This window comes from Trichechus manatus, unplaced genomic scaffold (assembly GCF_000243295.1).
Source record: "Trichechus manatus latirostris isolate Lorelei unplaced genomic scaffold, TriManLat1.0 scaffold00263, whole genome shotgun sequence".
Classification (NCBI taxonomy): Eukaryota; Metazoa; Chordata; class Mammalia; order Sirenia; family Trichechidae; genus Trichechus; species Trichechus manatus.
In genome coordinates this window covers 234,422-256,958 of record NW_004444199.1, presented here as the reverse complement: position 1 = coordinate 256,958, position 22,537 = coordinate 234,422, and the positions used below count along the sequence as shown (strand labels likewise).

The 22,537-nt window shown below is 33.7% G+C and overlaps 1 protein-coding gene across 1 annotated transcript in view; it reads left to right on the top strand.

Moving 5' to 3' along the window:
- The window catches only part of ADGRL3 (adhesion G protein-coupled receptor L3), a 553,170-nt gene extending 541,399 nt beyond the window's left edge, over positions 1 to 11,771 (top strand). The window contains exons 23-24 of the mRNA XM_023724827.1: positions 9,032 to 9,049; positions 10,972 to 11,771. Coding sequence (XP_023580595.1) covers positions 9,032 to 9,049; positions 10,972 to 11,771 — 818 coding nt within the window. The remainder of the gene's footprint in view (positions 1 to 9,031; positions 9,050 to 10,971) is intronic.
- The last annotated feature ends 10,766 nt before the right edge of the window (positions 11,772 to 22,537 follow it).

The following is a 22,537-nucleotide window of genomic DNA, read 5'->3' as shown; positions in this document are numbered from 1 at the left end:
AAACACTTAGGAGCAGAAAATCTCTCTGGGAAATATATAACTAGATGGATCAGCTGTAATAATTTTGAAAGCTTTATTAGAACCATTATGGAACTCTTTCTTTTTTGTGAATATTGTACCTTTTTTTGTTCTTGTATTGTTGTCTTTAATAAATTGAGTGATAAACACAGAAGCCAAAATACTGAGTTCCTGTTTCATGGTTGTGTTTGATTTTCCTCAACTCAAGTGTTTCCTTATTCTACAGCAGAGATCATCTTCCTTTACATTAGCATATGGAAAACATATACAGTAAAACCTGCAACAGCTGGAACCTGTGTGAGGCGGAAACCTGTCAGAGAAGGAAAATTCAAATATTTTCCACTAATAGAGAGTGATAGAAAAGTGGTAAGACTGCACCCTGTCAAAGGCAGAAGACTCGTGAGGCAGTCCCGCTGAGTTCCAGCTCTCACAGGTTTCACTATATAAGTGAAGGAAATATTTTTTAAGCTGTATAAAATAGGGGAAAATGTGGCAGGCAATCTTCACACCCTATTGCTTGCTTTCCAACTAGTACAAGTGAGATAATGTGTAGTAACGACAAGCAATGTGTAGAGATGCACCTTTAAGCCTTAGCCATAAAGATCTTACCCCTTACTTGATCTTTGAGGGAGTGTAAAGAATTTGAGCACTTACTTTTATATTTTTAAAGCTTTTACCCTAATTCATTTTAAATCGCTTACAACTTTTCATTTTCTATTTCAATCCTTAGAGTAATTTTAGAAATGAATCGTTTGTATTAAGAGACTAGTTTTTCTTTTTACCTGAAATAAACGCTAGAATAATAAATGTTAGGTACCAGGTAAAATTTTAAGGAGCCCTGGTTGTGCATTGGTTAAGCACTTGGCTGCTAACCATAAGGTCCCTGGTTCAAACCCACCAGCGGCTCCAAGGGAGAAAGATGTGGCAGTCTGCTTCCATAAAGATTACAGCTTTGGAAACCCTGTGTGGCAGTTCTACTCTGTCCTGTACGGTTGCTATGAGTCACAATCAACTCAGCGACAATGAGTTTTTGCTACCAGGTACAATTTACAGGTTAATTTCTTTAAAAGAGCAAAAAAGTTGTGCTGACCAAATCCTGTCTCTAACAGTTAAACTTAACGTTGTATAACATCACCAATATAAATTTTTAAGCTTGACAACATCATTCCATTTCGTATCTGAAAAACACTATAGCATACTGTTTTTTGCTTTTCTTCTTTATATTGTATATGTATTTTATTCATCAGTGGAAAATAATATCCTGATATATCCATTACAAGGAGTCTGGTGGTGCAATGGTTAAGTACTCAGCTGCTAATTGAAAAGTCGGCAGTTCTAACCCACCAGCTGCTCCAGGGGAGAAAAGACCTGCTCCTGTAAAGATTAAAGCCTAAGAAACACTATAGGACAGTTCTCAGTCGTACAGGGTAGCTATGAATCGGAATCAACTGGACAGCAAACAAGAACATACCCGTTACATAATAAATTGAAGATCTGCCATTTCACTACATAAAAATATTTAAATGCTTGTACAACTTCAGCAAACATTCATTCAGCACTTAACCCACTGAACGTTTTGCAACTGAGTTGATTCTAACTCATAGCAACCCTATAGAACAGAGTAGAACTGCCCCAGAGGGCTTCCAAAGAGTGGCTGGTGAATTCAAACTGCCAACCTTTTGGTTAGCAGCCGAGCTGTTAACCACTGTGCCACCAGGGCTCCACTGAGCACTTAGTAGGTGAAAAATTCTGTGCTAGTTCCATACAGGATACAAACACAAGGTTTCTCTCCTGAAAGAACTGACACGTTTCAGCTTGACGTACACTAAAGTGCTCTTGAGATCTAACAAACTCTATTGCTGTTGTTATGTGCCATTGAGTCTCTATTGCGCTTCAAATCAAGAGGTGTTCACTTTCTCAATTTTGAGGTTGAAACTTACGTTAGGTGACTTACAACTCACTGAATACCAAAGAACTGTAATTTAGGAAAGATTAAAGCTACAATGGCCAAGTTTTCCCTTCTTGTGTTTTCTCTCTTTTAAGATTTTCTACCAGTGACTAAATTGTTGTTGTCTTCTTGAGTCAGTATAGATTACTTTTTGTTTTGACATAATTGTCGATTCACGTGCAGTTTTAGAAGTAATACAGACAGATCACGTACCTTTTACCTAGTTTCCCTCAATATTAATATTTTGCAAAACTGTATTACAGCCAGGATTGGACGTTGATATAATCCACTAATCTTGTTCAGATGTTTTCACTTTTACTTGTACTCAGTTGTGTGTGTGTGTGTGCGTTTAATTTTTGGCAGTCTTATCACAAGAGTAGGTAGGTTCATGAATACACCATCACGGTCAAGATACAGTATAGTTTCATCATCACAAGGATGCCTTCTGTTGTCCTTTTATAATTGTTCCCACTTACCCCTTTCTCCCCCATCTCTAACACCTAGCAACCACTAATCTAATCTGTTCTCCATTTCTTTTTTTTTTTTTTCCATTTCAAGAATGTCATATATAAATGGAATCATATACTATGTAATCATTTGGGATTGGCTATTTCACTCAATATAATTCTCTGGAGTCTCATCCAGGTTGTTAAGTATATCAGTAGTTCACTACTTTTTATTGTTTTATAGGATTCCATGGTGTGATATACCACAATTTGTTTAATCATTCACCTGTTGAAGGATATCTGGACTATTTCTAGTTTTTGGATTATTAAAAATAAAACTGTTATGAACATTCATCTTCAAGTTTTTTGTGAATGTAAATTTCCATTTCTCTGGGATAAAAGTCCAAGAGTGCAATGACTAGGTCATATGGTAATTGAAGGTCTAGTTTTATAAGAAATTACCAAAATATTTTCAGAGTGACTGTACAATTTTATATTCCCACCAACAATGTATGAGTGATTCAGTTTCTCTGCATCCTTGCCAGTACTTGATGGTGTTACTTTTTTTAATTATTTTTATTTTAGGTGTGCAGTGTCATCTCATTGTGGTTATAATCTGAATTTCCTTAATGGCTAATACCACAACTTTTCATGTGCTTATTTGCCACCTGTATAGCCTCTTCACTGAAATATCTGTTTATGTATTTTGCCCATTTTCTAATTGGATTGTTTTTACCATTGACTTTTAAGAGTTTTTTTATATATCACTATCCCCACACAATTTGTGTTTCCTTTCCTTTTCCTCACTTTCCTTTCTTTATCATCTAACATAAATACACAGTTCTACTTATCAGCTTAATACATGTTCTAATTATATTTAATAAAACTCTCCTTCTGATCTTTTGCTTCTTGGTTAAATGGCTTTGGAGGATGGGAGGTTACAACTCATACTGGTAGTGTGTTAGAAACCAAATGCTTCAGTTCACAAACAGATTTAACAATTAAACTTTGTTATTTTTGCTATGCCACATTCCAAACAACCAGTTGGAAAATGGAAAAATGGAACTGGATATATTGCTTGATGCCATGAAGTTAATATTTAAAATATTTAAAAATAAAATTCATATGATTATTTTACCATATTTGTAAATTCACCAAATTAGTATGCTTACCATAGTGTACTAAGAGTGATTACATTTCAATTTAAATAATTTGTCTTCATAGATTTTTAAGAAATGTCAAATTCTTCTGTTGTGTCAATACCTGCTATCCAAATGAGTGTTTTATCATAAATGTTGCTTTTTATTCTTTTTTACTTTCATTGACAATAACCCAATGGTTTCTGCGAATGAGGGAATATTTTGTTTAATTTTAGCTTTTCTTTCTGAGTTTTTAAACTTTGTTTTTTTTGTCTTTTGTGTTTTGTTTATATGGGCAACTAGATTTTGCTCTTTATTTTTAGCAAGCATGGGAATATACTCTTGCTTACACCTTGGGAAAGAGAACACTCTAAACGTGGCTTAATCAACATTGTAAATCATTTTCTTTCTTTCCCATTGACTCAGATATGTGCATTGTTGGAAACGTGGGCTTTAGCAGCATATATTTTTGAGTCTAATTAGCTGCCTGCCTATAATCAGGACTGTATCAACTGTTATCATTCTAAATGTTTCCTTTCTTTTTTTTAAACACATTTGCCTGATTGACCTCTTTTTTTTTTTTTTTTCCCTCTGTCTTTCTATGGGGCTGCTCCAGGAGCCATGGCTAATCATCTTATAAGCAATGCTCTGCTTCGTCCGCATGGTACTAACAATCCCTATAATACATTGCTTGGGGAACCGGCGGTCTGTAACAACCCTTCTGTCAGCATGTACAACACACAAGGTGTGCTGGAGTTTATCTTAATTTTTTCAAGTGAGAGTCCCATTTTATGTAGCTTTTATGGGCACATTCTATTTTTCTTTCCTTCCTGCTGCCTTTTCTTTATTTTGGAAGCAGACACACAGACTCCTTTCCCATTCCACCTATCCTGGTGCTTTTATTTTCCATTTTCCTTAGGTTTTCCTTAAAAAGAAATGGATCCCTTCTGAAAAACAACATTCATCAATATGTGTTTGTTTTTCTGTAATGTTATAAAATGTATTGCTATTCGTCAGTACTTTTTGTTGTTGATTTATTTGTATGTTTAATACATATATTATTTATTTTAAGAAATGAGACATTTGCCTAAGGTAAGTGTGATAAAGGAAGACTGGATTCAACCGTCTTACTATTATAAAGTCAAGAAAAAGACATCTTACTTTGTTATACTATGAAACACACTCTGGGCACAAAGCATCAATAGTGATTGAAGCATTTACATCAAATATAGGAAAAATTACATTCAAGTAAGCAGTGGATGAAGGAGCAGTGAATTGGACAATAGCAGCTCGGGTTCTACTCTAGCTCTGTCACTGCATGTATGACCTGATTCAGGCAGGTCACTAACTTTCCTCTTCTACTGTGACTACTTGTTAAAAGCAAGGCTTCTGAATCTGGTTCCTCTGCATATCCTCCAGCTCTAATATAATATCAAAATTTTTAAAATTGTATCTCAAATAATTATAGATGTCTTTAAAACCACTTACAATGTGAGTATTTGCAAGTGGTTTTATCTTTTCCAATAAAAGTTCATTAAAAAAAAAAAAAACCCTTTGCCGTTGATTCCGACTCATAGCAACCAGATAGGGTAGAGCAGAACTGCCCCATAGGGCCTCCAAGGAGTGGCTGGTGGATTCAAACTGCCAGCTTTTTTTGGTTAGCAGCCATAGCTCTTAACCACTGAGCCAGCAGGGCTCCCAAAGTTCCGTAGAGGCACAAGAAATTGAAAAGTGTTAACATCGTAAGAAAAGAGACTATCGGGAAAATGTATTCTAATAAAACTTTTATAGAAGGTTAATCTCAGTGGTCCACTTATTTAAAGTGATAATTGAAAAAAATTTACTATAACAAAAAGACTTTCAAGGTTCCTTTAAGTTGAATGTGATAGATTAACAGTATTTAACATTTTCCAGGAAATTTTGAATAAAATGTTATTATCCTATGTGGGAATCTGTGTTACTTTTGTTGTTGTTGTTATTGTCAGCCAGACGTAAAAGATTAGTGGTATGAGTACGTAAAACTTACTGGTGTGAGTGTGCCATTCCAGAAAAGCATGTTTGTTGCAACATGGCCATTGGGTGTCTAAAACCATCTGAACTTCCCAGGTAGCACCTTGCCAGACACAAAGGATAATTTTGAATTATTAAAAAATATAAAAGTCAATAATTCAGAAATGACCTCAGGAACATAATCAAGATGTTTGTCAGTAGGATGAAATAATTCAGCAAACGTTCAATTTCGTCGAGGTTCTTAAGGTCTACAGGTTTAAGAATCACAAACTTTTGAATGAGCTTCCCACAGAGCTCAAGACTCCTCTTTATAAAACTGCTGACACTTTTGTCAGCCTCCACTTTATTACTTCCTCTGATAGTGCCCAGGATTTTGTATATTCTATTGTTGTACCACTCCATAGGTTATACTTTTTTCTTTCTGCTGAGATGGCTATGACTCTTAGCTTTGCCCTCTAGATAAAGTAGAGCAAAGCATTCTTTTGCTCTGCATGGCAAACCTTTTAAATATTTGAAACCAGCTAACTGTCTTCCTTCAGTCTTCCATTTCCCCAGCCAAACAACCTCAGTGCCATCAATATGAGAGTTTCTAGGTCGTTCGTTATGGTTAAAACCAAATCACTGCCATCAAGTCAATTCTGACTCATAATGTATGAGTCATGATGGTTACCCTTCTCTAAATGCCTCTCATTTCTAATGTTCCTATTTCACGGTAGCATTCAATGAAGTGTGCGTTACACAATTCATGGGCTCTGTTTTGGAAGAACAATTTTTATAAAAGCTAGTTTCCTTTTTTCCTTGATTTTCTTCAAGTCAGATAAGAGGTAATTGTGTCATACGCATTTCAAAGTGTACTGACATATTAAGTTTTGAACGATGTTAAATGAAGACTTGGATTCATATCTGCAAATTAAATATTTTCTACATTATTCACCTTACACGGAAGAGTGTTGGTAATTGATTTAAAACAAGTAATACATTTAGATCATTTCGTTTAGCCTTTGGTCATTCAGTTACAATTTCTACTGTCTTATATATTGAAAACATTACAATTATTAATATATATTTTCCCCGAAACAGTTTCTGCCTTCATATTTGATTTTTATTAGTATCCTAAATTAGGGGATTTCCCTAAGGATGGAACACTTCTATAAACACTATCAAATTGAAATTCTTACAATGAAAAAATTAAAACAGGATCATATAGGTACAATGTTTTATTTCTGTGGAAGTCAATATTGGATATTGCTTTTAAGGTTTTCAATAAATACTCAAAGAAGGATTCTTCTGAATGTATTTGTCTTTTATTCCAATAAATTCAACTTGCCTTTTCTTAAAAGTAAATAATTTCATTAAAGTTTTTCAGACTCAGAAGGGACTGTTCAGCCATTTTATGTTTTAATCTTTTTTAAAGATGTTAAGAAACTATGGTAAAGCTTAAAATAATTCTTTTACCACTGACAAAAAATAAAACTTGGTGATTGTCATATTGCTACTAATCTTATGCTTTCAGATGAATGCACTTATATTCTTACTGGCAAGGTGAAATCTTACATGAAATATAGGTGGCTCGGTATGTACTGGAGTGGTTTATGTTGAATTACCACTTGGTTCTGTTCTGTGGGTCCTCTAATTCAGTTGCACCAATGCCATCCAGACATAGAAGCATTCAGGTTTAAAGTGTCCCTTCTTGTTTGTAATGCCTTTTTTAAAAAAATATATAAACACGTGTTTATAGTGTTATAGAAGCATGTAGAATTAACAATAAGGACAGATAATACATTTTCATTGTACTGAATTCAGATTCTGTCTGTGGAAATTTTTAAAACATCATGCATAGAATTTCTGGACCATTATCTTCTTGTTAGTTTTGGAGAATTGAATTTTTGCAAGACAAATCCCATTATAGATAAACCTATCAGCAAAACATAATATACGAGGAAGTCGTCATTTGACTAAGATAATTTACATTTTAAAGTAATTTAATTCAATTCTAAAACTGTAATGAAAAACATAGCCATAGGACAGAATAGAGAGAGTAAAGAACACATTATAGTTGGTAAGAATAAAATATTATAAAGTGTATAAATAAATATTCTGTTATGACTTTCAAAGCCTAAGTCAGATATGAAGAGAAGGAAGTAGCAGTTCACAGAGAATATCTACAAAGACTCTTTCTGATCTCAGCTCTGCCACAATAAGCAGGGTGGCATTAGATAAGGCTGGCCTCTCTTGGCTGCAGTTTTCTCATCTTGCAAAGAGGAAATTGAACTTCAGTGATCTCTTATGTGCTTTCCAGAAAGTTCAAAGATTGTCTCATTTAAAGGAGGAGCCATAATAAACCTACAAATGATTTCCATCTGTTGCTATACTCACGTAGCTCTTCAAGTTTTTATTCTAAATAATTTTGAAACTTTAAAAGAGATTTGATCTGCATTTTAAAATGCGTTGGTCTTTTTCCTAAGAATCAAATCAATTTTAAAGTACGAAATTTGCCTCTTTAAAGCAATGGTTAAAGTATAACACACTGGAACTCTTAAAATGATCTGGCCCAATGAACTTACTGGTTTTTATTTTGTGATATTTTAGCCTTTCTGTAAATAAAATCAGCAAGAACAGTTCTTTTGAACTGATCAAAATACGAGTTTTTTAAAAATAATTTTGCTAGGATTGTTTTTAAAGGATCAACTCTTAAATATGTTTGATTATATAAGAGTTTGCAACAATCCAGAAGAAAATCTGATACTGACAGTGTTCCCCCCCCCCGCCCCACATTTTGTTGATACAGAATAATAATCCAACTTAGCTGAGGATTTTTTTTCCATATTTAGACAAATTTTAAATATGAACACCAGAAATGACAATATTGATCAGTATTATTTACAAAACATAAAAAGCATTTGTACAGGTACAATGGGGTAGAAATAAACTTTGTACAGGAAAATAGAAGATATAGAAGGGAAGAAATACAGTTATGAAAACCTCCAATTTGTGGTTTTCTCTCAATATACAGACTAAAGATTATACTAATAATTTTACTGACAAATTTTAAAATTACCTTAGAAACAGGTATGTTCTAACACATACATATATAATATTGAAATATAGTTATGGAAATAGTCATGGCTTGCCCTCCAATTTGTGCTCTCCTTGGTTTGTGTGATAATTTTAATGTTAAAATAAATGGGTATTTGTTTGCAATTGACAAACTGTAGAAATGCTTATTAAAGATTCATTTTATTAGCATGTGTTAAGGGGGGGGGTTCTTATTTTCTGACTAACCTTTCAGTATTTTTAATTATGATAAACCATGTAACACAGACTCATGAATTTTGGGGCAAAATGGAAATTATTTCCTTTGACTCTTTTTTCTGCATATCATCAATTTGCTTTTTACTCATGTTTCTTCTACTGTCGCTGTAAGCTTACTTGTTGTTTTTTCTTTCCTTTTTCTTCATGCTGTCGTTTAGAGCCCTACAGAGAGACAAGTATGGGAGTAAAGCTAAACATTGCATACCAAATGTAATTTTTTTTAGTTCACTTTTATTGCATCACATATAGATGATGTAGTTATTAAAAACAGTTCATCTCACAATTTTAAAACTAAAGAGCCTATGAATCGACTTATATAAATCTATGTTAATAGAGATTAGACGCTTTGTTGTCTGATTCTTTTATTGTCACATGATTGTTAAGTCTCATGTAATTGTTTGTGTGAGTTAAATTGTTTTTAAATTAAGCATTTATTTTTGCTAAGTAATTCATAAACTTTTATGTTTTATTAGTGCATTCCATCATAAAAATATGTGTCACATGCAACATATTTGTATTTTGCACTATGGCAATTTTCAATCCGTACCTAATGCATTGACAACAGAAGTAACAAACACATGTTTCAATGCATCAGTCACCCAACCATAGCCATCAAGCATACCATACCAGCCCTCTGCAGCAGCAATCACCCATCACATATGGCCCTTTAAAAAGCATTTACTTTTCTTTTTCTCTTAACATTGTGGATTTGTCTACAAGGTATTTTATAACATGAAAATAAATGGCTTCACCCTATGTCTGTGATGGCTGCTTTGTAATGCATTAAAAAAAAAAAAAAAAAAAACCTCCTTTACTTAAATACAGAGTATACATCAGAAGTCCATATAAAAATTGGCATATTTGGGACACTTTATTTAAACCAGCAACGAGCTAGTTCCTTTTGGTAAACATTAACTGCATCACAGACATAGAATGAATGCTGTATTTTCACAAGTTAGCAGTATATTGAGAAGTTTCCTTAGAATTCTTGAAAATTATGTTTTTCTGTAAAGAAATACCTTTTCTGATTTACCAGTATTGGTTAAGTGTTTGTGTTCCTTTTTCTTTTGTGATTGCATTTGAAAGGATTTATGGAACTATTATAGATTATTGGTTCTGTTCATTCTAGGAAATGCAAAAACCTTGAAGAAGTATGTGATCAAATTTATTTCACTGCAGCTATTTCTTCCCACAATAAATTGTTTATCCTCTTTCAAACCCAAAGTTCAATATGCACACAAAGTAATCACTCATTATGAAATGGTACCTTTAATATTGACACTATGTTTTCAGAAGCCAGATCCCTATATCTTTACAGATACTTTGTAGTTTTACCTAATAACCCTAAACGATGACTAATGGGTTAATATCTAAAAATAACTAAAGTGCCTATAGCTGGAAAAAAATTAGAAATTAAATCCAAATGTTTTTATTTGGAAAGTCCTACATGTAAGTAATTTTCTGATGTGCCATACAGTTAACTAAGCATTATTTCATGACTACATCATTCTGACGAATTTAACATAATCCTTTTGTGGTTATGTGTCTAAGTTATATTTTCAGTCTTATAAAATTATATATCAAATTATTAATAACTTCTTCATTCTTTTACTTTTGACCAATATATTCAAAGTACCACAATGAATTATGTTAATGTTATAGCTATTTCAATGTTAAGACAACATATAACATTAAAGGTAATAAATTATTTGACATTGATGTGTATAAATTGAAAGCTGTAAATGACTACACCAAAATTTTGCATTTTTTTCTATGTTATAAACAAAATGCTTCAAATAACGTCAGGCAATGTTTGTGTGGAAATCGCAAACTTATAATTTCATAGTTTATAGTTTTGTTTTTTTAATTCTCTCGAGGATTTACTTTAAATACTTTTCCATTTAGAAGATTTCTGTCAATTGTCCAAGAACGTATATATTTAATAGTATTTTTTCTTCCTTTTCAAACTTTTTATACTGAAGTAAAAATGCTAGCAATTTATACATATTTCATAGTCAATGAATGTTTTGGCTTGTGTTTGTGTGTGTTCTATACTATATTGAATATAAATGTCATAGTGTTTTGTAATCTTTTTCAGAGGGGCTTCTGAACAATGCCAGGGATACAAGTGTCATGGATACTCTACCACTGAATGGTAACCATGGCAATAGTTACAGCATTGCCAGCGGCGAATACCTAAGCAACTGTGTGCAAATCATAGACCGTGGCTATAACCATAATGAGACCGCCCTAGAGAAAAAAATTCTGAAGGAACTCACTTCCAACTATATCCCTTCTTACCTGAACAACCACGAGCGCTCCAGCGAACAGAACAGGAATCTGATGAACAAGCTGGTGAATAACCTGGGCAGTGGGAGTGAAGATGACGCCATTGTCCTGGATGACGCAACCTCCTTTAACCACGAGGAGAGTTTGGGCCTGGAACTCATTCATGAGGAATCCGATGCTCCTTTGCTGCCCCCAAGAGTTTACTCCACAGAGACCCACCTGCCACACCATTACACGAGAAGGCGGATCCCACAAGACCACAGCGAGAGCTTTTTCCCTTTGCTAACCAACGAGCACACAGAAGATCTCCAGTCACCCCACAGGGACTCTCTCTACACCAGCATGCCGGCCCTGGCTGGTGTGTCTGCCGCAGAAAGCGTTACCACCAGCACCCAGACCGACCCCCCACCGGGCAAAAGTGGTGATGCCGAAGATGTTTACTACAAAAGCATGCCAAATCTAGGCTCCAGAAACCACGTCCATCAGCTGCACACTTACTACCAGCTAGGTCGAGGCAGCAGTGATGGATTTATAGTTCCTCCAAACAAAGATGGGACCCCTCCAGAGGGAAATTCAAAAGGACCTGCTCATTTGGTCACTAGTCTATAGAAGATTACACAGAAATTTAAATCTACAAAACCGCTAACACCTGGTTGACTGTTCCGAGTTGATATAAACAGTGGTAATAATGTGTGTACTCCTAAATCTGTATGCTGTTCTCGAAAGAAAAACAGACTCTCAGACTTTTTTTTTTTTTAAACTGGGATTTTTAGGCCAGCCCAGGGGAGAAAGATAACTGCTGAAATTCTCCTGCGCTCTCTCTTTTCCTGTTTTTTTTTTTCCCCTCTGATGGAGACTTCATTATGTTAATGAACGAGATATGAAGAAAATGGCGCTCATTGTGGCCTTGTTGAATTATGTTGTGTTTGTTTTAACATCTCTGATGCTCTGTTACTATAATTACAAGGACCTAATTTTAAAAAGGCCAGGACAGTTGTTTCAAATTAGTAACAATGCTGCATCTAGGTTGGAGTGCTGCACAAACATAAAAGCAAAGCAAAACTGTATCACATAGTGGTTTCTGGTCACTCACAACCTTGAATTCACCACAGCGAGAATAGCTGTGAAAACAAAATAAAACAACAAAATGAATAATGAAATGGAGGGGGATTCTAGAATTATATGCTAAATGCATATTTTATGATTTGCTGTATTAACTGATGATAAAACTAATGGCAGAAAAATTGAACGATTTCTATGTAATGTACAGATACTAGCATTGCACATATATGAGTCTGCTTTCTGTTCCTCCAGAATCTGAGTCCTGTTAATGTAGTGGAAAAAAAAAAATTTTTTTTTATTTTGTGCTGGTCTTGCAAGTTTGTCTACCAGTAAAAGAGCAAAGTTTCCTTCTTTCTTTCTGTTCTTTTTTTTTTTTTTTGCTTTTTCTTTTCTTTAGAATTTCATCTGGCAAAAAATAAATAAATGAAACTATCACTTTATAAGAATCATTTTCTAGTAATGCAAACAAATTATTTTTTACAAAAAAATAAAATAAATAAAATTAGACTTCCTTCCCTTACCTATATATCTTTATTCAATCAGAATATTTCCAACAGCATTTTTGCAAATTAGAGCAGGACAAACCTCTATGTTTACTGTGCACATTTGTTGTAATGCAAAGCATATTTGGCAAGCAATTCATCACCAAGACAGTAGCTATGATTCTAGAAGTCAAGAGGTGTCTATAGTACTAGTGGGGCTTCTGCATGTGGAAAAAAAGTATCCCATAGGCGTTAAAGTGCCGAATGCTCAGTCTGATCCCCAACTGGGCACCTGCACTACCAATTTTTAAAGGAAATTCAGTCCTCCATAGGAATAATTGAAAGATCCAATTAATTTGAAGTGATTTTTTTTTTTTTGAAGTCCTCTCTTTATTAACAGGAAAATTTATTTATTTGACAGGATTTTAAGTAATATAGGAATACAAGAGGTAAATTAGCAGCACATATAATTTTTTTTTAAATTTATGATCCATTTTGTATGGTCTCAAAGTTGGATGACCTCATTACTAATATTTGTTGTAAAAGTGAAACTTGTTTGCCGAACAATAAACAACTGATTGAGATTTAGAAGATACTGTATGGATGTATGTACTATATGATTAACTTCATTTTTCTCAACTTTCTTTCTTCTGTTTTCAATACATAAAGTTTGCTAATCCTCTATGGCCCAAATGAGCCATGCAAAAGAAAGCAATCTCCCTAGATGAATAACCTAAGCACAAAATTATACAGTTTTTGTGGACAAGGTGAACCAGAAAAATGGAATGGGTATTGTTATGTAGGCTGAAATAAGATGTGTAACTTATTTTTGAGCTGGTTAATATATAGGTGACTATGTGCTTATATACAATAGCTGCAGTCACTATATGCTTATTATAAAAGCCAACTTCAATCAGAGATTTAAGTATAGAATTTTGAGGGGTAAGGGGTCATTGTTTTCCTCCTTTGGAAGCTCCGTTTTGATGTTAGAAATTTAAACCCACTCAGTTGGCTAAAAGCTGCAAGAATTGTGGCAAAGAGAATATACATTTTATCAATATACTACAAGACATTTTTTTGTGGTAATTTTTTCTTGTTCTATATATGGAGGAAATAGCAAAAAAAGAAAAAAAAAAATCCTTTCAAAGAAATTTTCAAGTTCTCCAACTACTGCAAAGCCTTTGCTTATAAGGTCCAAGCATGGAGCTCCTCCCAGGGAAAGGCTCAAAGAATTTGACAAATTATAATTATCACATAAGTGATAATCTTGGTGTTTTCTTTCTTTCTTTAATTTTTACCCCAAAATCTAAATACCACCCACCTATAAATGAATTTCTTAAATCAAGATGAGAAGGAGTAGTTTAAAGAATAACCAGTAATGTATGTAGAGTTTAAAAATACGTGACACACAGTACACAGACAGACACACACAAACTGTGCTGTGCCAGAATATGTCACACCTTTTATATCACCCCAAAATATTTTATGTATCATTCCTTTTCAGTCACTTGACATAAGTATTTTTTAAGTCTAGGGATTTTCTTTAAGTTGGAGAACCATGAACTTTAACAATAATTAGTTTTTATCAAACCACACTCTGGCACCTAGAGGTATTTAGCCCATCAGTTACATAGAATACATTTGGTAATGAAAGAAGCATTTTTAGAATATTTAAGACAACTTGAGAAACACAAATGTGGTCTGTAGATTATAAACACTCAGCTTGTTTTGCCAATCGAACAGTAATCTCTATGAAATCAACTCCATCAGTAAGAAGTTAGTTTCACAGAACAGTAGGGAAACTACCTCAATTCAGCTTGCTGATTCTGCCGATTCTGATTTTCTGGTATTGCTACCTCCCTCGTCGTTATTTTTTGCATTACATTATATGGAAATTTGAAGCAGGTAGCCTCCCCAGCAATACATAGACCAAGTTGAAGGAAGATCCCTTGAATTCTCTACAAATACATAAACTGGTGCAGAAGATCATTCAGTAAAATCAGTTACTACCAAGCTCTTGCATCAAGAAGAAGGGGCTAAATTTTTGAACTCTTATACTTCATAATTGATGTGCTTTCAGGCAGACATAAGATCCCAAAGACTTTCACAAGAACAGACCCCCCCCCCAAGTTTTATGTGATTATAATGAAAGCATAGCGGTGGATAAAACAGTCAATTATGCATACATTTCAATAGAAATTTCTGTATCTCTAATATGTATTCATTTAGTATTGTTTATACTAGCAAGGGTTAAATTCCCAAACTTGAATCTTTTTTTTTTCACATAGATTTTCATGTAGAACTATTAATGAATGTATAATTTTCAAATTTTTAAAAAAACTAAACACTACCCACGTATAAATGCATTTTTTTAATCACCTTTTTGTTGACTCCATTTTTTTCAATACCCTATGGCACATATGACCTACTTATTTGCATATTTTGGATGTGTTTATCTGATTTTCCATGAAGAAGTAATTTTCTATCAAACAGTCCATGCATAGTACATTATCTGGCCAGATGCAAGTAGAAGTATGACGATGAAATGAACCAATTTTTATTCTGTGGCAAAAAAATAATATGACATTTTACACTTCTTGATTTTTTTTTCCTTTGAAGTCTGATTCACATCATACTTTTTCAGGATGCTAATTAATGGATCTCATGTTTATAATTCAGACAGTGATAAATTGTTGCAAAGCCTATGTTCCTAATTAATAATGTGGAGAATCTAAATTTTGTGAAAGAGAAATAGGTTGGAATTCCAAGTAAATTTTATGAACATCCCTCTTGGTTACCACTCTAATTAAATTAAAGATACTGCAGTTAAATGATAAATTACTAAAGTAAAATAATCATAATGGCAAAAAAAAAAGAACCAGTATAAGAACAATTAACATAAAGTAAAAATAAAAATATATTAATCAGATACAAGTAGTGGAAATACCTAGCTTCCTGGGGAAAATTCACAATGATTGTCAATCAATTAAAATGCAGTTAATGATTCATATTTTTAAAATCCCTATTAATCTAAAAAATGTTGAAGGAATATTTAAGATGTAGGTTTTTAAATAATTTTAAAATAAACTTAATTGGTAAAACAAAACTTTTCATGATAGTGGAAATATGCATCTAAGGGTGTTACTAAAAAGTACATAAGCTTATAATCTTAGGCATTATTGTTAGCTTTTTCTCCACACGTTCAAATCTCCCAACTGGTTTGCTTGCTTGAAGGATGACGCAAAACTTTAAAGACTGACTTGATTCATTATCTTGGGGACCAAGATGGAGAGGAAAAACAGTTTCTGGGTTTCTATCAATTCCAAAGTAGTTAATTATGATCCCTTAGTACTGAGATAATAATTAGTTTTTAAAAGTTGTCCATCAGTACTGTAGCAAAGTGCTACTTCTTGGAATATTTTTGAAAAACACTGAACAACTACAATTGTTGTCAATTCACATTAAGAGAGAGAGAGAGAAAAGAAGAACCCAGACTCTAATTTGGTTTTGAACAAATCTGAACATATTAGCTTCAATGTTCTTTCTTTTCTAACAAAAATATTTGAAATAATATATCAATATGTAAGAAATTCCCACATATTGTACCACCAGGATAGTTAAGATTCAATTAGTTCATTTTTAGAAATTTGTAATTATAATTCACCACACAAATAATTGCTATGCAGTCTTTAGTGATACTTTAAATATGTCTTCTGTTAGATTTCTGCACATCAATAAATTAGGAACATGGAAGCACAAAAGTGAAGCAGCAACACTGCAAAATAGCTTATGGAAGCATTTTTTCTGCAGATTAGTTCTACATGAGAAGCTTCTTTGAGCTCATAAAATAGATTCAGTGGATCCCAATAGTAAATTAAATTTTGTAATCAGCAAATATGTCCTCAAGCCATCTGAAAAATATTGCTAAATATCCAAATTTTTATTTTTAGATTACTAGGGGAAAAAAAAAGAAAAAGTGTTGGTAGCTGCTTCTTTCCTGTGAAGCCCATGAGTGGAAACTTTGCTGTTGACTAATTCACTCTGCTTATTTTATCTTCTTTTTAAAAGAGAAATCAGTCTCTAACTTTCATCTGCACGTATATTTACACACTCTATTCCCTTTATTTACAGTTTCCAGAGTATTGTTTACGATACTGCAAACTTTGTGATTTTTTTTCCGTTAGAACCTGTCGTTATGGTTTTACATATTCTCATTTTTAATAGTTATTGTTATTCATTCTTTACAAAAAATAAAATACAGTTCTTTAACATCTAGTAACTTTAAGTTACTACTCAAAAGTCTGATTTCAACTATATTTTGATGTTTGTTTCTGTTAATAGTGCATCAAGTACATTTTTCTCATTTGTTAATTCACGTCCCATTAGAGTATTTCAAAGGTAAATGCAACTGTGATTTTTAAGAAGGCATATGAAAGAAGAACTTTGATTTATGTGAAGAAATCAAGGAGGACTATAGAAGAAAAAACCTCTATTGGAATCAGCAAGTCTTTTCAACCACAACATGAACCAAAGAAGAGCAGAAACAAGTTGGCAAATTTTTGGTGAGGAAGCAGAACTTAAATTAGACCTACAGAGAAAAATTTTCCATGAAAAAAAATAATGAATTATTTAGAATGATAAAAATCTTACATGCTTTACCAAATGCTACTGATTTAGTGAAAACATGAAATTGGATTTTCCATTATTATAATTTCTTAGTGCTGATTCCACAGGAAACAAGTTAACACCTTTTACATCTTTTTTGTCTAGCTATTCCTTGTCTCAAGGAAGCATCAATATTTTATAAATGTTTCTTTATAAGTATTTTTGCCTCAGTTCACCTTCACTCTGATCTTACCTGCTTATCCTATTGTACACCAACACAGTTAATGCTACTAGTGGCTTTGTAACTTTTAGAGCTTTATTATCAATCTTTCTAAATAAACATTAAATTAATATTATATTGGAATTATGTACATTGTGCAAAATAATTAATAACCAAGCAATATTCATATTACAAGATAATTAAACATATGTATGAATATCATATTAAGATTGAACAAATACCTACACTGCTGAAAAAGTTACTCTCAAGACCTTGCTCTCTTCAATTATTGTACGCAATTCATAAAATGCTCCAGACAGCTGTACATATGGTGTATTATCAAAGTACTCCATAATCCAAATGCTTCTAAAAGTATTCCCAGTGCTGCTTTCATTCTAGAATGGTAAATGAAAGAGCTTGAAAAAAGAGAAAGTAGAGCAGCCTTCTAAGGATCTAATTTAGGTAAACAGTCATTTGGATTGAATAAAAGGAGAAATGTCCCACTCTGTGATCTAAGGGAAAAGTTATTAAAGATTTACGGTTAGTCCAAAATCAGAGGATTTTAAATTTTAAAGGAGTTAAGTTTGTCTCAGAGTGATGAATGTGGAATGACCCAAGACTGCACAATTTCACAATACATTCGAAAGAAAATAAGTTTAAAATCCAGACCTAAAGTAGCTTTTTAAAATGCATTCATCCTCTGATTCTTCTGAAGGTGCAACTGGCAAATTGAACCTGGCTGTAATATGAAATATATTGATTGACCTCAAAAGATGTTTGACAAAATTAAAGAATGCCATAAGCACTATAATAGTAGGTAGAGGTCTTTGGGGATGAGAACTCAGGAACAGAGTGTCGTCTTATGCTAATCACTGCCTAGTCCTCTAGAGTATTTTTTAATGCTTTGAATTTCAAGTTGTCACAATGGCTTATGTTTTGAATGACATTTTGAATCAAGAAAGATTAGAAAAAACCTTTAAAGTTGGTTTTCATGCTTCATTTGAGAATAAAGATTTCCTTTACCATCCTAAGTAATAAAAGATGATGTATCTTGAAACAGCTATGGACAATCAGAATGTGTTCATTTATAAACAATCCTGATTTTTTCTGTGTATGTTCTAACACTTATCTTTGCCTATGAACTATAAAATCAAGACTTGTAGAAAGAGTCTGCTTAATTTTCCATCATTTGGCTTCCGTGAATGCGTTAGAGGTAGAAGGATAATTTGGAAAAGGTTTTCCATACCATCTTCCCACTTGCCAAGCAATTAAGTATAATTCAGGATATCTCTTAAAAAAAAAAATATAAAAGCATGGTAGTTTATTTTTAAAACTAACAACTAATTGAGCTATTTCTCATTCATAAGAAAAGTCCGTTTGGGGAACAAGAATATAGTTATTGCAGGCTTTGGTCTTTCAGCTTTCTCATCTATTTACACATGACGTTATTCTTCTCATATACACCTACCAGATTTCAATCTATTGGATTTTTCCCTTGTTTCCATTCTTTTTTTCCCCCTTAAATGCTCTGTATAATCACATGTAAAATCATGAGCTAAAACCTCAATAAAAAATATCAGTAAATAAAAAGTGATGTAGTCATTGTTATTATATGTAGAACTGAAACTTTGATTTGGGGACAATGTTTTGTACTGAAGTATAATAACTGAAATGGACTCCTAATATCTTTTCTTACCATCCTCACCATCCCCATCAGCCCTACAGCCTGCCACCCTCCCCTTCACACATCGAGATGAATAACTGAGGGATTTTTTTTTTTTCTCTTGTTTCCTTTATGCTGGTACCAGAGGTATCTGGAAGTCTATTTTCAGGAAGATAAGAAGTTAAATTAAGAGCTTTCTCTTTGCCTCTAAGTTTTGCAATTGATGAGTTATCATCAAATATAGTCTTATATCTGCCCCCTAATCTTATTTCTCCTCGTGTCAGGACTGGAAAGTATAAGAGTCAGTCACCAATGGGCCTCTGGGCCCCAGGAAAAATGGAAGCTCTGAGCTGGGACGATGTAATTTTTCTTTTGTAAAAAGAACACAATAAATATTAGTATATGTTGTGGACCACAAAACAAGATTTTATGTAAATCACCATTCTGGAGGGTCAGAGATCATGATTATTTATTTTACTGACTTTTAGCATCAGTAAAATGAGCACAAATAGCAGCTGGATGAACCTAATTCTGATGCCTCTCCTTTGAAATATTGAAAATACATTGTCATTAAAAATACTCTGAAAAGAAAATGGAAGGGAATTGGCAGCTCCTGAATGCCTAGTATGTGCCTGGCACTTTACATAGCCTCGTTTAAATGTCCCGATAAAATGATTAAATAGATTTTATCATTCTCATTTTATAGTACAGGATGAAAATCAGATCTCACAAAGAGCTAGTGAGTTTTGAATCAAAATCTGTTAGTCTAAAGTCCATTTTCTTTTTTTAACTGTATTATACTGCATCAACTAAATGATTAATTGAGACAAAAATAATGCATTGCTTTTTATTTAAATAATGGGGGGGGGCACCGTTATTCAAAGAAACAACAACTTGGAACCTGCCTTCACAGAGCTCACAATGTTTGTGTAAATTCTATTTTACTAGGCAGTTAAGCACAATATGCCTATATATAGACAGAGAGAAACCAGACAAGTCTGATTTTTGAATTTTGGTTCTGCAACATATCAATCCTATACTTTTAAACAAATTACTTAACTTTTCTAAGATAGAGTTTCTTATCTCTAAAGTAAAGACAATAGCTATTTTAAAAGAGAAAATTTATATAATGTACTAGGGAAGATAAAATCCTCATCCAGAAAAATCTTAAACAGAGTCCAAGTTGGTACTAAACGGACTCCCTGTTAGCGTGTGTGTTATTGCTCACCCTGTTATTTTTCCCATAATTGTTGTATATTTAGTAGCACGCTTCTAAAACAAGTTCTACTTAAAGCTCCACTCTGATTTGTATGACTGACCCATTCCATTATCAGAGCATGTATAATGACTGCACGTTTCTTAGTCTCTATGTATGCAATTTCTCAAAATCAGTCTTTAGAGAACAGTTTCACTTCCAGTGTATTAATGCAGAATTCTATGAACTGTATTCAGCAGGTATCATTTGATGAAAAAAAAAAGTAGTTCTAAATTTAAATATATTTGGGACATGCTGGAAAAAACAAGTAAAATAGGTTTTTGTTTTTAGTGCAGGATTTCACAGAATAAACTGCAAAACTCCAATAAGGGTATATATTAGGATATTTCCTAAAATGATCTGGTCCTGAAATCCTCAAAGAATCTTAACAGAAATACGTTGAGAACTACTGACTCACGTAACTCAGTTTGTGAAACACTACTCAGAATACTTTTGTTACAATTAAGAATTTTATATGTCAATGAAATACTGAAGGTGTGACTCTTCCAATATTAACTATGTGAATCACCAAAAAATAATGTTCTAAAAGTAGCTCCATGAAATGTCTGCTTCCAGTCTTTAGGTGGGGAAAGAACAATTAATGAGATAAATGCTGCCTGAAGAATTCTGTCCTAACCATGTTGTTGTGAGCTGCCAGTAGGTCAGTCTCCAACTAATGGGGACCTTATGCACAACAGGATCAGACCATTGTGATGCATAGGGTTTTCACTGGCTTATTTTCAGAAGTAGATTGCCAGGCCTTTCTTCCTTGTCTGTCTTAGTCTGAAAGCTCTGCTGAAACCTGTTCAGCATCATAGCAGTACAAAAGCCTCCACTGACAGACAGGTGATGGCTATGCTTGAGGTGCATTGGCCAGAATCGGACCTGAGTCTCCTGGATGGAAAGCGAGAATTCTACCACTGAACCACTGCCACACCCTAACCATAAAAGCTCTTTATTTAAAGATAGCTTCCTATCTTCTAATATCAAATATCCACTTGGCTGCAGCACAGCAGAGGCAAAAAGAGTCTCTACTCGACATCTGTACTTCTTATTTATAATGTGCATATGAACCACATGGGAATCTTCTTAAAATGCAGATTTTGATTACAGTTATTCTGATACAGTCTGAGATTTTGCATCTTTTAACAAGCTCTTATGCTGTGTCTATGTGGCTGCTGTACCTCGTACCAAGGCTGTTAGATTGTCTTTCTCTGGCTCTTCCTTGTAAGCACACTGCCTTGCTACCATCCTCACAATCGTTGCCATGCTTCAGCCCATCTGTGTCAATCCATCTTGCAGCCATTGTGTCAATCCATCTCATTGAGGGTCTTCCTCTTTTGCTGACCCTCTGCTTTATCAAGCTTGATGTCCTTCATGGTCCCTCCTGATAACACATCCAAAGTATGTGAGACAAGCCTCACCATCCTCACTTCCAAGGAGCATTCTGGCTGTACTTCCAAGACAGATTTGTTCATTCTTCTGGCAGTCCATGGTATTTTCAATATTCTTTGCCAACACTATAATTCAAAGGCATCAATTCTTCTTCGGTCTTCCTTATTCATTGTCCAGATTTCGCATTCATATGAGGCAATTGAAAATGACATGGCTTGGGTCAGGCCCTCAAAGTGATATCTTTGCTTTTTAACACTTTAGAGGATCTTTTGCAGCAGATTTGCCCAATGGAAAGCATCGTTTGATTTCTGGACTGCTGCTTCCATGAACGGTGATTGTGGATCCAAGTAAAATGAAATCCTTGACAACTTCAATCTTTTCTCCCTTTATCATATTGTTTATTGGTGCAGTTGTGAGGACTTCTGTTTTCTTTATGTTGAAGTGCAATCCATACCGAAGTAAGTAAGCCAGTCACTAAGTGCTTCAAGTTCTCTTCATTTTCAGCAAGCAAGGCTGGGTCATCTGTATAACGCAGGTTGTTAATGAGTCTTTCTTTAATCCTGATGCCCTGTTCTTCTTCATACAGTCCAGTTTCTCAAATTATTTGCTCATCATACAGATTGAATAGGTGTGGTGAAAGGATACAACGCTGATGCACACCCTTTCTGATTTTAATCCATGAAGTATTCCCTT